This window comes from Acanthopagrus latus, chromosome 23 (assembly GCF_904848185.1).
Source record: "Acanthopagrus latus isolate v.2019 chromosome 23, fAcaLat1.1, whole genome shotgun sequence".
Lineage (NCBI taxonomy): Eukaryota > Metazoa > Chordata > Actinopteri > Spariformes > Sparidae > Acanthopagrus > Acanthopagrus latus.
The window spans coordinates 23,607,054-23,622,083 of NC_051061.1; the positions used below are offsets into that span (position 1 = coordinate 23,607,054).

At 41.6% G+C, this 15,030-nt stretch overlaps 1 protein-coding gene and 1 long non-coding RNA gene across 4 annotated transcripts; both read left to right on the forward strand.

Moving 5' to 3' along the window:
* Positions 1–120: 120 nt before the first annotated feature.
* Positions 121–2,894, forward strand: LOC119013974. The gene is made up of 2 exons (XR_005072863.1): positions 121–301; positions 1,078–2,894. It is a non-coding gene; the product is annotated as an uncharacterized LOC119013974 (long non-coding RNA).
* A 1,336-nt stretch (positions 2,895–4,230) lies between these two features.
* On the forward strand, positions 4,231–15,009 carry LOC119014237 (polycomb protein suz12-B-like). 3 transcript variants are annotated; one of them, XM_037089235.1, is made up of 16 exons: positions 4,231–4,366; positions 5,004–5,202; positions 5,840–5,886; positions 6,004–6,068; positions 9,111–9,179; positions 9,442–9,491; positions 9,590–9,675; positions 9,778–10,024; positions 10,173–10,275; positions 10,369–10,474; positions 11,001–11,345; positions 11,504–11,647; positions 11,730–11,887; positions 11,986–12,184; positions 12,313–12,392; positions 12,574–15,009. In XM_037089235.1, the coding sequence occupies exons 2-16, from the start codon at positions 5,034–5,036 to the stop codon at positions 12,989–12,991; spliced, it is 2,286 nt and encodes a 761-aa protein (XP_036945130.1). In that variant the 5' UTR covers positions 4,231–4,366; positions 5,004–5,033; the 3' UTR covers positions 12,992–15,009. The 3 variants fall into 3 exon arrangements, with proteins under 3 accessions (XP_036945130.1, XP_036945129.1, XP_036945131.1); XM_037089236.1 differs by lacking the exon at positions 4,231–4,366 and having other exon boundaries at positions 4,441–5,202; positions 11,001–11,175; positions 11,257–11,345; XM_037089234.1 differs by lacking the exon at positions 4,231–4,366 and having other exon boundaries at positions 4,440–5,202.
* Positions 15,010–15,030: the final 21 nt, after the last annotated feature.

Consider the following 15,030-nt stretch of genomic DNA (forward strand, 5'->3'; position numbering starts at 1 on the left):
AGAAGACAACAATGTTGAGAATAAAATGTCTTGGGTAATATTTTGTTGGTTGTTTTTTTGTTGGCATCGAACTCATAAAAAAACATAAAATGTCGAAATGAGGTTTGGCGTACCTGTGACGCCATACCGAAGAGGGATGTCTAGATCCAGTACACACCCGGAAGTGGCTGAATCAGCTCACGGCAGATGCGATTCAATCTTTCCTGGAAACATGAGTAGTTTCACTTGTCATACGATGATGTGAAAGTTGAATTTTCGTGTATCGGATGTTGCAGTTATTTCATGCTGCTAACTTCATGCTGTAAGTAAAGAGACTTCATAAAAAAATCAGTGCCAGCGTGGAACGAAGAAACAAGGCTGGAGTGTTGAATGCTGCTAGCTAAAAGCGTTAGCTTGCTAGCAGAGAATCTTAATCTTCGTTAATATCGTATTGTTTTTAAGTATATCAACTTATAGTTTAAACTAAAGTGTTGCTAGTGTGAGCGGTTAAGTTAATGTTGTTGTTACTGTAGTTTAGTTTCGCTCGTTTAAGAGCATTCCAGCGGGTTGTACTACGTATGCCAAATTGCATTTAAAACTTTGTGAAATTAAGAAAAACGTCCTGATAGATAAGTTTACGGCCAAGGCAAAGGATGAAGTAAGACTTCTTACATGTAGTTGTGAGCTGTTCTTCAAATCGGCAACTCAAATAATATTAATATGTACAGGGAAAACTTGATAAAGGGTCTATAAGGCCTTTCTATACAACTCGCTTCTATTATTAGCACAAGGTTGCTTTTATGGAGCAAACCTCTTCAGTATGTATCAATCAGTGGACAACAGGAGTTATTGAAGCTCAGGTTTTTGCATTTGGCATTAGTGTGGTTATTTTACATGTGATTGTTTTACACGTTTGCCTTTTAAAAAATTTAATATTGAATCGATTTCAAGTATATCTCCCAGTCTCTGTCAATGTCAATCAAATAGAAAGGCAGTACAACAACAAAGGGATATAAAAGCAGTACCACAGTATTCTTTTGGTGTTAAATAAAAATAAATAATAATTTCTAAATTAAATGTTAATGTCTTATGTCTTAGCTCCGGTGTTTGACAGAGGCTGTCTGACCTGCTGCAGCTGAGCCTCCCTGTCTGTCTCACCATGCCGCTGGTGGTGGACGCCGTGTGGGCGCTGTGGAGCATTGGAGCCGGCATCTATGACTACTTCCACACCAGCGCCATGGAGGAGAGGATCCACACGCTGGAAAATGTCCTCTCCATCCACCAGTTTGTGATCGCAGGCCTGTCGGCAGGCCTCATCCTGCTCATAACATACATACTATGGAGAAAACACTAAAAATCAACATGGACCATGGCCAAGATACTCAGTGTTGTTTGTCGCAGGACATCTCATGCCCCAAATGAAGTCAGGAGCACTGATGGGCAACGAAGGACTCCACTGACATGCAGTCTCTGAAAACACACGTGGTACCTGTCAGGTTGTGGGTGCTTGGTCTGTCTGTTTGTCTGTTTTGGTTTGAGTTACACTAATGTAAAATCGTAACAGCTTCTCAAGGCAACATTGCACTTTTTTTTTGCTAAGCTTGAAGACTTGACAGTCTAGAAAAGCCCTCTGAGATCACATCCATACATGCAAACATCACCCCAGTGTGTGTGTGATGAGGGGGGAAGACGTTCAGTCATCGTTTTAATAGTTGCTGTAGAATTTAAAAGTTTGGATTTGTTACAGAAGTCATGCAGAGTCAAGATTGTGGATGCTACAACCTGTTATCACAAGATCACAACGTAATTACCTCCAGATCAACCGTTTTCTCATGTTTACATATTGATAATTTACTTTTTTAAAAATCTGACATCTGTTTGTTGTAGAGTTTATTAATCTTCCTGAGTAACAATGTCATTATCTTGACAATTTATCATCATGATTTAATTATCTCTATCTTGAAATGGTGGTCATCATGTAATGTTGATCTTCTGAGATGCCTCTATCCTCTAATCTGAAAGGGACAGTCATCTGGAGTTATCTGAAGAGTTTCTAAATAAAATGGCATTATAGTGAACTCTTGATTTGGATATTAGGGTTAAAAACACAATATGATCATTAAGTTGTGATCTTGAGACAGCAGGCTTATGAAATTGAACAATTTTAGAAATACATCCCTTTCTTTTTCTGGCAACATCACCCACCAGTGACTGTCCAGCACTTGAATCGTTTGCAGGTAAATTGGATGAAATTTCATCCTCTTAGATAGGTTTTATAGGGAAGTGGACCAGCATAAAAACTGGTGTGTTTCACTGTTTGAATTTTGGTGTTGGGACATGACAGAGTTTCGGTGGGAACAGGAAACTGGGCTGAATCCAGAACATGAAACCTCCCTCCTCACTGCCAATAATTCTACCTTGCAGAGTCAGAGTTTAATGGGTGGAAGTGATCGTGTTGCACTGTTACAGTAAAGATTATAATCAAAGCAGAGATCTTAATACCGTACGTTTGCCTTTGGCTGCTGTGGTCTGTAATTAACCTGGTTTCAGGTGACAGGAAAAGCACAGAAAAGCACTGTTAAGAAGTTCAAACACTGGGAAATGAATTCATCCTTTTATGTGATTTTTTTTTAAATATTCATGTTGAGCAGAAGGGATTAGAGATGTAGGATGGAGGTTAGTCATTTTTATTAAGTGTTGTGTGTTTTAATGTGTCCAAGTTTATATTTTTAATGACAGTTTCCGCTCTGCCATCCAAGTTTTTCTTACTCCACCATTTCCACTACTGTACCTGCTTACTTCCTGGGATTCATTCATAGTACTGTATGCACTACTTCATGCTACTTAAACAAACCACCACCATGGATACTATTAAAGGGAATATGTTTGAATAATAAATCATAATTTAAATCCCAGATGTTTTTTTCTCCACTCATTTGTGCATGTTTGTTCCATTTCACAATTAAAATAGATAAACCGTAATGGAGAGAACATTCTACCCTTCTTCATTATCACATTAAGTTGTTTTATATATATATATGCTATGAAATCGTTGGTGTTGTTGTAGGATAAAATCTGTATAAAGCATGATGAGGTGACAGCCTTGTGAGATGGGAAACTTCAAAGGAAATTTACATGAACAATGCTACAGTTGTGCTATTAAAGCAGCATGAGGGTTGTAAAACAGAAAAACGGTCTCATCACAGTTAAAGTGCCTTCAGCATAAAAAAAAAAACAAAGCTAAAGTGAGGCGTGCTGTCAGTGACTTTCTAGGTTCACTGATGGATATTTCTGCAGGTCCGTAACAGTGGAAATATGTGACTGTGTGTGTAGGTTTGAGTACTGTGTGTGCTGAAGCTATTTTAGTCCTCATTATGTTTCGGGGTCAGTGGTTTAGTCATGTGCCAGCAGCACTGTGCTAATGTTGAACCATTTCAGGAGAGATTACAACCACATAATATCATCTCCTCAAACTGTTCTGGTAGTGTCCAGTTTTATTTTGTTTTTCAACAAGCAGTTTGGATGTTTTTAGGAATTTAATTTGAAGAAATAAATCTTTATAAAACTCAAACACTTCTATGATGAAAACAAAAACAAAAGAGGGAGTGTGATAAATTGTTCTATTGTTCAAAATAGTTGCTAAATAAATATATTATTAAATAAATACATTTTCAATTAATGAATTATTATTTGTAATTTAAACAGTTTAAGCATTAGATGTGGCATTTAATAGATAGATATTGGCATTAATTATTCTACCCAGCACTGATAATATTTCTTATGGCTACAACCTTCCATGTAGCCTGGATTTTAACTGGTGGAGGTCTCAAAATTATTATATTTTGTGATTTAAAATTTGATGTTCTTTGCTTTTTCAAGGAAAAAGAAAACATCAGAGGAAAATCACAACATACAGTTTATGTGACTTTTATTTTACCAAATAATACTGTCAAAACAGACTTAATCAGTGTATGTTTATTTAAATGTAATAACGTTTTATGTCTTTGACCTTATTTAAACCGGTCTCGCCATGCTGCAGGCGGCAAACGTGCCTCTGTCTGCTCCTCCTGCTTCTTATTCGTTGAATGAGACCGGCCAAATATTTCCACCAATGAGAGCACCGGTTTTTACAAACAGGCACTGTGATTGGTTAGAGGTGTCAGAAGGCGGGATCTTTCAACACAAGTCACAGTGGAAGCGTCAACCTACATCTGTCAAGCCGCCAAAATCAGAACGAAGAAGAAGAAACTCAAATTGATTAAGCCTCCAAAATAAAAGCATGTGATTGCTCAGGATGTCATTCTTAGATAATGTGTGTTTATTTTGATGGCTGTCTTCATGGATATATATTTCTAATTTTCATATTTGTATTTTTAATTCATCAAAAGTAAGTGAACCGTGTGTTTAGCAAATTTTAATTTTAAGTGGAATTTATTTAGAAAATGACGTCCGGATAACCGCGATGTTACTTTATGCTACTTTCCATTACCGCTAACACAGCTTGCCAACGGGCGCTGGGCGAGACAGAATGCGACTTTCGGTGAAAGTATGGCATCAAAACCCGTGAATACCTGTGCCATTCGTGTGTTTAACCGGTTGTCGTTTGGCCGCAGCTTTAGAGTTCTTCATTAGTGATATCAGAGTGACGGACAATGCTAGCTAGTTAGCCCGGCGTTATTGCTAGCTGGCTAAGGAAGTTAGCCAGTTAGCTAGCAAGCCGCGTCAGCTTGCCGGAGGCTGATATCTTGTTTCGCGCATTTAGAGCCTGTTCGCCGACCTCTGGTACAGTTAAACCAGCACCGAAACGAAAACACTAGATTGCGACTTCACCAATGTCGAATGTAAAAGACTGAAACTTCTTTACACCGCTTTTAAAATGAGGATTCAACTGTGTTTCTCCTGACCGGCTGGATTTCTACAAACGCTGCTCTTTTGTTTTGACAAAGGAAGACGACCTGAGTTTCTTTCTTTTTTTTTTTTTCTTCATCTCTGATTTCTTTACACCACTTCACATCTGATTGTAGGTCAGCTACTTTGACCATTTTTTTCGGACAATGGCTCCACAGAAGCACAGCTCTTCAGGTGGAAGCCACCCGGTGGGTTTTGGTTCTGGAGGAAAAGCCAACGGCTTGTACCAGTCGTCCTCTGCGATGGCTGCAGCCAAGAAGCCCAACCTGCAGCTCATTCAAGCCGACCACGAGTTGTTCCTGCAGGCCTTCGAGAGTGAGTTGCTGCTGTCATCAAGTTGCATATTTATAGATATCAGTGTTGAACTTAAATTGAAGGTCACATGAAGCTTTGAGTCCATCAGAGTGGTGAGGGATAGATAATTTTGCAGCTGTAGAGTTGACCTCCACACTTATCATCGACTGACAGTATTGTACAGTTTGATTTCAGCCATAATCAGTGTGTATTTTCTAATTATTACACCTGCTGAAGTATTTACACCCTTTATATCTTTGACATAACACGTTATAAGCTGCAGTTTGTCTGGTTATTTCAATTAAATTCACAGTGAAGATAAAATCAGAAAGTAATTAGACACAGACATGCATGTATCTGTTTAGCCACATGTTCAACAATGCTGCAACAAAGGATTGTTTTCAGTTAATTTGTTAATCAAATTTTAATAAATATGGAGTGAGCAAAGTTGCTTTCGCACAACTTTATGCCTCATAATGTCTTGTTTTGTTTGACTGCCAAATTAAATATGATAAGAAGATTAATGTAGTAGTTTCAGCGATAAGTATATTGAGATATCATGCATTTGGTTTGGCTTGATCCTTGATAAAGATCCAGACTTCCCATTTGAATTATAGTTAATACATAAAATAATTTTGCTGATGGTGTTTATTTGCAGAACCGACCCAAATCTACAGGTTCCTCCGCACCAGGAACTTGATCGCTGTGAGTTACCTAGTTTTTTTTTTTTTGGAAAAGAGCAGATATTTTTTTGTACCTCTTGGCATGTTGAAGTAGATTTCTAACACCATTTTTTATTTCCTTGTCCTTGTTAAATTCCAGCCTATATTCTTGCACAGGACACTCACCTACATGTCCCACAGAAACTCAAGGAGTAACTCCAAAAGGTAAAATAAAATAATCCATTCATGATGGTTTTCTCAGTCTGTTGTGGTGCAGAAAATCTAATTGGTATAGAAGTCAGTTGTCTTTTGTGGTGAAGTTTCTCTCTGTTTCTCATTACTGTACACTAGATGGAAACCTGGTGTGAAGTATTCCATCTTTTAAAAATCAGGTCAGACTGTTATCTGAAGCTAACCGACGTGTAGGCTGCTGTAGGTGGGGGCTCAGTTAAAGCTGAGATAGAAGAGACTTTTTCAGTTAGGCTGCTTTGCATACAGACGCTGCACGTATTCACATGTGGCTTCTTGTGGTTCAGTCTGCGCTGAAGGGGTGTGTTGAAATACGGAGAGCATTGTCTGGTGTTATCACGTGGATGTGATGTTGAAGGAAAGAGCTTGGGCACAAACCCGTTTGTACCAAGTAGCGGCAAGATGAATATTTGTTGATAATTTAAAGTTTTCCATTAGCAGTCAAACTGTGACTGAAAGTGTTGATTGTTTCATGCATTGTTCTTACACAGCTGTTTCATTAATAAACTTTGCAGAAATATGCATTGAATGTCTAAAAAGTAAAGTATTGAAATAGTGTTATCTGGGCAGTGATACCATTGAGTCATTCTTTCAGTATTTAACTGTAGTAATCTATGAAAATGTTTTATGTGTTGTTCATGTAATATTTTTAAGATTAGATTACAACAAATTATTTTTGATCCTTAATTTTTAACTATAAATAAAAAAGAAGGATGAAGAAGATATAAGGAGCAGTTATTTTTGTTGTGGATTATTCTGTTGATTGTTTTCTTGATCAGTCGATTCTTTGATCTATTGAAAGTCAAAAATTAGTGGAAATTGTTTCTTGTCCACATTCAAAATATATTCAGGTTACTGTTACAGAGGAGGAAAGAAACCAGAAAACATTTACATTTAAGAAACTGGAATCAGACAGTTGTTTTTTTAAATTTTTGTCTTGGTAATAATTTTAACTGACTGATTAATTATTAAAATAGTTGTTGAATAATTTAGTTGGTAATTAATTGATTTGTACTCGCAGCTATCAAAGATTAAACGGAGCATTATCATTATTAGACTTAAATTCAACTTTCATGAGATCAAGTTTAGTAGTTTTTGTCAGTCCTTATTTGGTCGTGCACTCATGAGATTGGAGGTACGCTTTCTGTTCTTCACCCGGTACAAAAGTAAAGATTTGAAGTGGAGGCAGTGAACCAGGCGACTCGTCTGCTGCCGCTTGGCTCAGTTTCACTTGCATGCTTCAGTCACATGAAGCGCTGCTTGTGATTTGAGATGAATAAGATCTAATCATTACAACTCCGCAGTAACTGTGCACATAGTATGACTGACTGACAGAGAAACAGAAGGGCTGGGGATTTCATAAACTAAACGCTGTTATTGTTCTTTATTTATTGGATCACAAACTAAAATTCAAACTGATTTATTGTTCATGTAAAGGTGGTAAAGTGGTTCTGCCTCTTAGAAAGGGCTGTTTCCAAAATGGCTGCATATCTTCTCCTACCTGAGCTCGATCTGAAGTCTTCTTCATGTTTTATGTATCTAACTATGACCCAATTAAAGTGAAAGGCAGCCAGCTGGCAGCATGTCCAGCTGCAGTTATTTCCTCCTGGAGAACAGTAAAACAATGGCATTCACATCACACAGTAAATGTTTTTGCAGGGGCCAGCGTGGTGGTGCGTTTGATTCAGAGTAAATGTCAGTCTCGACACAGTCTGAAGACGTATGGGGGGGGGCGGGCGGGGTTCTTGAAGCTTTGTACAGCCTCACAGGTGTTTTCAGTTACTTTGGCTCATTAGACCTCGACTCAGGTTGGACAGAACCAGGAATTATGTGAGGTCACTAAACTGCACTCGAAACCCCCGTCGACACGCTGCCGATTTGAGCCAGGTGGGCATGTTTCCCATTTAGCTTCAGCACAGCTCAAAAAAGAGCAGTCCTCATTTATGAATTCATGCTATGTATGAAGGGTTTGTTTTTTTCATGGAGAGTAAAACGCTGCACAATAGTTGAACCAGACTGACGACTGAAAGGGAAGAAAGAGGTGAAGTTCCCTCTGAGCAACAGTCTGATAAGAATAGAAGTGTAAAGTATTAAAGGGCACAGTAATGTCTGTAACTAGCTGCTTTAGCAGAGTTCTTCTTAAAACTTGAAACTAGAAGCAGAAGTTTGGTCTTCGGTGATCCCAAAATATCAGCTGAACATGCTGTGAACTGACAAATCACAGCTCAAACCAGCTGCTGCAGTGTCGACTTAATCGTAACGTCACCTGTCCAATTACGTTTTATTTAAAAAGGCAAAGGCGATGGTGAACACAGGAGGGAAGAAATGTAATCCGTGTACGCTGGCCACCGTGTAACAGCAGCAACACGACTGCTGTGGCAAGGCTCAACTTCAGATGGTTCAATAATAACTTGTCAATAATTAAAACTGAAGGTTACAGCAGCATTCTGTTGTTTGACACTGTGGGAGGCATCAACTAAATGGGAGTTTGAATCATTAAATTCTTCTTTTTTTGGGGACAAAACAATCTTAGAAGTAAGTTATACATGTGGTGTGAATAAAAACATTAATATAACAGATGGTTTCCTACATTTGAATGGTATATTATAATGTATTTTATACTTTTGTGACTAAAGTAAAATGCCTCACAACATCTCAGCCTTCACAGACCGTGTGTGTGTGTGTGTGTGTGTGTGTGTGTTATGTTTTAGAGGTCACTGCTAATTCTAATAATGGCCTTAACTTTTGTTTTCTGTTAAAACAAACAGTTCCAGTCTGAACAGTTTAATCTAAAGAATTAAAGAAACTCATGTTGTGTGAAGGATCTGCTTTAAATCAGCAGGATTTTAATATACTTGATGTTTTGTAGTTACAGCAGATGATAGTCAGCAGACTGGATCTATCTTTGGAAGAATTTAATCTGACTTCCTCTGTGTAGTGATCTGTTGTTGTGCCTGTGGGTTGGTGTTGATAGTGGTGTTGTGTTGCTAACCTCCTGCTGTGTGTCTGCATGTGCAGGAAAAGCTCCAAGGTCGACAATCTGTTGTTCAAAGTGGAAAAGATGAGAGGCGAACAGGAGACTCACAGGTGAATACCGATTCCACACAGATTTGTTGCTGCATTTTCCAAAACAACTGAAGTCACTGGGGACAAAAGAAAAAACCATAAAACTGCTGCATGCAGCTCTGTGATCCAAGTCTCTACATGCAAGATCCCACACTGATTTGAAATGATGATATTTACACCCTCGGCCACATGCTCGAGTTTTTGCACCTACTTCACATCGACGCTTTTAGCGTAGCAAACGTCTAAATGATAACATTTTTTCTTTCTGTTCTGTTTTTCACAGTTTGGCCTCCAACCTGCAGCTCACCTTTACTGGCTTCTTTCATAAAGCTGGTAAGTTTGTCCGTCTCGTCAGCCGTAAATCTATACACAGTCTATCTATACTGTTAGTGGAAGTGATTTTTACCTGGTTTGTGTTGTCGTGATTTCAGGGAAGCCGTCTCAGGACTGTGAGAACGAGCAGAACTCGGTGTCTCTGGAGGTGCTGCTGGTCAAAGTCTGTCACAAGAAGAGGAAGGTGTGTGAGATGATCATGCGGTACCTCGTCACTACAGATGTAAACATCTTTTAAAAGAGTTTCTGTGCTAAATTGATCTAAGATGACTGTCATTGTGTCCAGGATGTGAGCTGTCCGGTGAAGCAGGTCCCCACAGGGAAGAAGCAGGTTCCTCTGAACCCAGACACGGGCGCTGGAGTCCAGGCCAAGCCGGGCTCCGTCCCCTCCCTGCTGGTCCCCAGCAGCGAGTTCGAACCCAGCAACTCTCACATGGTCAAGTCTTACTCGCTGCTGTTCAGAGTGTCGAGGCCCGGATACCCCCGAACACAGATCAACGGCCTGACCAACGGAGAGAATCACCACAGCAGAGGTGTGTTGTTTTTAAAGGATTGTTTCATTTTATATTGTCTTTTTCCTGATAATGTGAAGAGTTGTGGTCACTGATCAGGTTGTTAAGACCAGTTTGAAGCCTCCTCAGCACTGTGTGGTAACACATGTCACTTTGTCATGTGTTGCAGATTTTACAGAGGAAGTGGTAAACAGGAAGAGGAGGAGCTCCTCTATCAGGGAGGAGGGAGAAACCACATTTGTGGCTCAGATGACAGTCTTTGATAAAAACAGGTGAAGTTCACACCATTTGACACACAAACTGTCACCTCCTGACACACAGGAAAGCGTCTGGTTATAATCTCTGTGCTGTGTGCTTGTGTGCAGACGTCTGCAGCTGTTGGACGGGGAGTATGAGGTGTCTATGCAAGAGATGGAGGAGTGTCCCGTCAATAAGAAGAGGGCGACCTGGGAGACCATCCTGGACGGAAAGGTGTGTGAGACAGAAGCTAAACAGCTCCACATCAAGTAGACACTTTTTAGAAATGTAGACAGAAACGAGCAGGTAGTTGAATCCTCTTTTCATGCTTCAGAGGAGTTTTGTTTCCTCAGAAATGTTCTGAATGAACTCAGTCATCAGGGTCAAGTTACACGTAAAAACAACGTCATTTGAAAAGCCGTGAATGACGGCACAACAAAGATGTTAACAGGCGTAAACACACCTCCAGTGGTGCTGCTCTGTAGGGAACTGCAGCGTAACATGTTTTACGACCTCATTTATGTTTATGCCTGCACTTATCTGTTATTGCATTATGTATTTATGTGGCAGCCTTTATGTCCAAGACAAACAAGTAATCACGAGTCTTTAAAAACAGAACGAACTGCCCTCAATCACACTGAACGTGAGTGAAACTCGCTTCCTCTCCAGCCTGCATAACTGTAGGGATTGTGTTTGTCATGCTGATAAAAAAAAATGAGTTTGAGTGGCTGTAATGAGACGATCTGCTCTCTTTTTGCAGTGTTTGCCTCCGTTTGAGACTTTCTCTCAGGGCCCCACCCTTCAGTTCACCCTGCGCTGGACCACTGACTCGTCCGATCGCTCCACTGCACCCGTGGCCAAACCTCTGGCCACCCGCAACTCTGAGACCAACCAGGAGCCCAGACCCAGCACCCTGAGAGCCACGCACACGCTGGGTGAGCACACACTCGGCATGTTGGATCATTCAGTCAGTGGTGAAACAGTTTTTGATGGTGTTTTTCTCGTCCGTGCTGCAGCTGTTAAAGAATCCATAAGTAATGAGATGCAAACCAGAAGAGAACAAATCTCAGCTGAGCCGCGACAGAAGCTACGGATCTTCTACCAGGTGAGTCTCATCTGAAACTTGGGCTGATGTGAATCTGATCCACTCGTTCGACACTCTCAGCTGTTTTCTCTGCAGGGGTCAAACCCGACGCACGACCCTGTTTCTGTCTGTGCTGTTTGGGCTCATTAACGCTCGCTCTCCCCTGTTGTTCCGTCCAGTTCCAGTACAACAACAACACGCGGCAGCAGACGGAGGCCAGAGACGACCTCCACTGTCCCTGGTGCACGCTGAACTGCAGGAAGCTCTACAGTCTGATCAAACACCTCAAACTGTCCCACTCCCGCTTCATCTTCAACTACGTGGTGAGTACAAAGTGCTTCACATGAATACAGAACCATAAAATAATTCTGTGTCTAACAGTGTACCTCTCGTGATGCGCGGCAGCCTCATCCTAAAGGAGCGAAGATCGAGGTCTCCATTAACGACAGTTACGATGGTTCGTATGCAGGAAACCCGCAGGACATCCACAACCAGCCGGGCTTCGCCTTCAGCAGGAACGGTCCGGTCAAGAGGACCGCCGTCACTCACGTTCTCACCTGCAGGTACTCCTGATGATCTGACTGAAATGTTTCAAAAGAGCCAATAATTCCTGTTCCTGGATATCTTCTTTCTTACCAACCTGCCCACTCGTTCTGTCCAGACCCAAGAGGACGAAGGCGAGTCTGTCTGAGTTTCTGGAGTCTGAGGACGGCGATCGGGAGCAGCAGAGGACGTACATCAGCGGACACAACCGCCTTTACTTCCACAGCGACAGCTGCGTGCCGCTCCGGCCGCAGGAGATGGAGGTGGACAGCGAGGATGAGAGGGACCCGGACTGGCTCAAAGAGAAGACCGCCAAGGTGGGTTTACAGCAGCACGATTAAATGATCGTGTCAGGATGAATTTTCTGCTTTTCTTTGACTGTTTGCTCAGACATAAGAAGCGATTAGATTCTGTCTGAAGTCTGATTTCTCTGCTCTCACTGCAGCAAATTGAGGATTTCACCGACGTCAACGAGGGCGAGAAGGAGATCATGAAGCTGTGGAACCTCCACGTCATGAAGCGCGGGTGTGTATGAAGCAGAGATGGTTCAGTTTATCAGGTCTGATTTAGTTTGCCTTAACTTTGGCAAAGTGCAACTGAAGACTGAAGCAACTCAAAGATGATTAACAGGCAGAAACTCTACAGTTTGTAGCTGAAATCTGAAAATGTGTTTTAACTCACACCGACTCTTCTCTCCTCCTTCCAGCTTCATTGCTGACAACCAGATGAATGAAGCCTGCCTGCTGTTTGCCGAACACAACGCCGCCCACATCGTCAAACACAACCTCTTCCGCAACTTCCTGCTGCACCTGATCAGCATGCACGACTTCAACCTGATCACCACTCAGACCATCGACCAGGCCATGGCCCGACTCCGCCTCACGCAGAGCCAGACCAATCAGAGAGACAGAGAGGATGAGGAAGAGGAAGAAGAAGAGGAGGACTGGGAGACGGCCGTGGAGTCCCAGCCGGAGCCGGATCCAGATCCAGATCTCGATCCGTCCGAGTATAAACCCTGTAGTGACGAGACTAGCAGCGGCTCTCAGGAGAACGGGAACCAGCAGCAGCAGCAGCAGCAGCAGCAGCAGCAGAAACTCTCCAACAATGGATCCGTTTTAAACTGACTGTCAATCTGCGAGACGGAGATCCACAAACTGGACGAGTGGTTTCAACAAAACGGAGAATCAAACAGGTGCTCACACACACAGGTTACTGCAGGGATTATGTTTTCAGAAACAAAATGAAGAGATTCCTCAGAGACGTTGATCATTTCATTACTTGGAACAGTGAGAACTTGAAGCCGATAATCATCGTTATTGTCTTGTTATTCTGTGTCATGTGACCTGACAGACGCTGTAGATGTAACAGGGTTCTCGCTCTCAGTCAGTCACCCGCCTTCATCCTTCTTCCCATCATGTTCAACCCAAAACTTCTATTAACGAAACTATGGAGCGAGCACAGAACGGATTCAGTTAACGTTACAGAGCTCAGCCGTGACTGCTCACTTTTTCAATGGCTGACACTTCATGGAGAAATTCACCAGACTCCCTTAAAAGAACGCTCAATTTAGTGAGTTGTTGAGTTCGGACAAACTATATAGACATTGTGCAACACCGTCTCTGACGAGATCTCAACTATTTGGGCCTTCTCATAAATTCGGCAAACGTTCTATATAAAGTTCTTTCTTTTTTGGGTAAAAAAAAAACATTGTTTGTCCCAGTGGTGTATGTGGAAGGAAGGGAGATCTGATCATTTTGTGCTCGCTCTGCAGTTCAGTTAACAAACTGTGATCGTGTCTTCTGTCTTCCTCCGTGTGAAGAGCCAATCAGTGACCTTCCACACGTGTCTGATAAGGTCTGAACTGAAGCTGCTGCAGCTTCACACTCTTACTCTCTCCATCTGATCACCAGTATATAATGATATTTATTATATTATTCATTTTTGTAAAGGACCTGAATCCTTCGATGGCTCATGTCAGATGTTTACACACGCAGACAAATCAGGAGGATTCACCCGGGACACTTCCTGAGCCTCCACACTCACTTCCAGTGCAGTTTCTACTGCTGGTGCTACGTCTTTTTACTCCTCAGAAACACTCGGTGATCATCAGATGCATCTCGGCTCCTTCCTTCCCTTCCTCACAGCGACCTCTACTGCCAGCGCTCACAAACGCCTTCACAAGATGTGGCGTTGGTGCTTTAAACAGACTCGATGTATTCCTCCTCCTTACTGAAATCCACGATTCAAGGCAGAGCAGAAGAGTTGTATCCTCTGAGTTCAGTCCGTGTCCGAGCCAGTCGTTCAGTCCTCACAAAGCCTCCTTTAAACTCAACCCGTTAGAGAACTGTTGCTTCAGGTGCTCGTTCCAGTTTGTGAATTTGCTGCTTTTGTGTCTCCATTATGAGCTGAATCCTTTCAGTCTGACACGAGGGCTCCGGACTCCTAATTGATCAACTTTAATCATTAATTGACAAAATGATAATTAAAGAGAATGAACAGTCGCAGCCCACCGCCAACTAGACTGAAGCATCATATTCAAGCTGGTTTAGTCTATTTTTTTCCCCGTGGCTGCACCTGCCGTTAAGTACATAAGACTGAATATATGTGTAATAAATTAGCGTTGGAGTTATGATTGTTCGGAAACCTGACAGCCGCCCGGCAGGTTTAGTAGTTTCTTAGTTTACAGACCAAAGGGGGGGGATACAGTTTCTGCAGATTTCTCCGCTCTTGTTTCTCGTCTCCTGTGAAAACCTTTTGTTTTTAAAAATGAAAAAAAAGAACAAAAACCTGAAAATCACTGCCTCAAAATGAAGAAAACAAAACAAATGTTTTAGAGGTTTGATGACAGTTATTCAGATTTGTTTGACTCTGCTCGTGCAAAGCTTTACATCAGTCAGAAGTGTGACGCTGATCCAAATCCAGCACCTACAGATCTGGTTTGAGTCGTCTGCAGGTTTTTCTTGTTTTCTTTGTTCATTCACACGAGACCAGCAGCATTTTGCACAGGATGGGAGGAGCCATGTCAAGAAAACAAGACTTTTTCTTCAACAATGTATGTTAACAAACCAGCGTAACGTTGTGAACATTTATGTGGAGTCAAAATGGTTTTCTATTAAAAGAACAATTTTGTACTATTAAACAGGATGTGGTCTGTTGCTTTCAC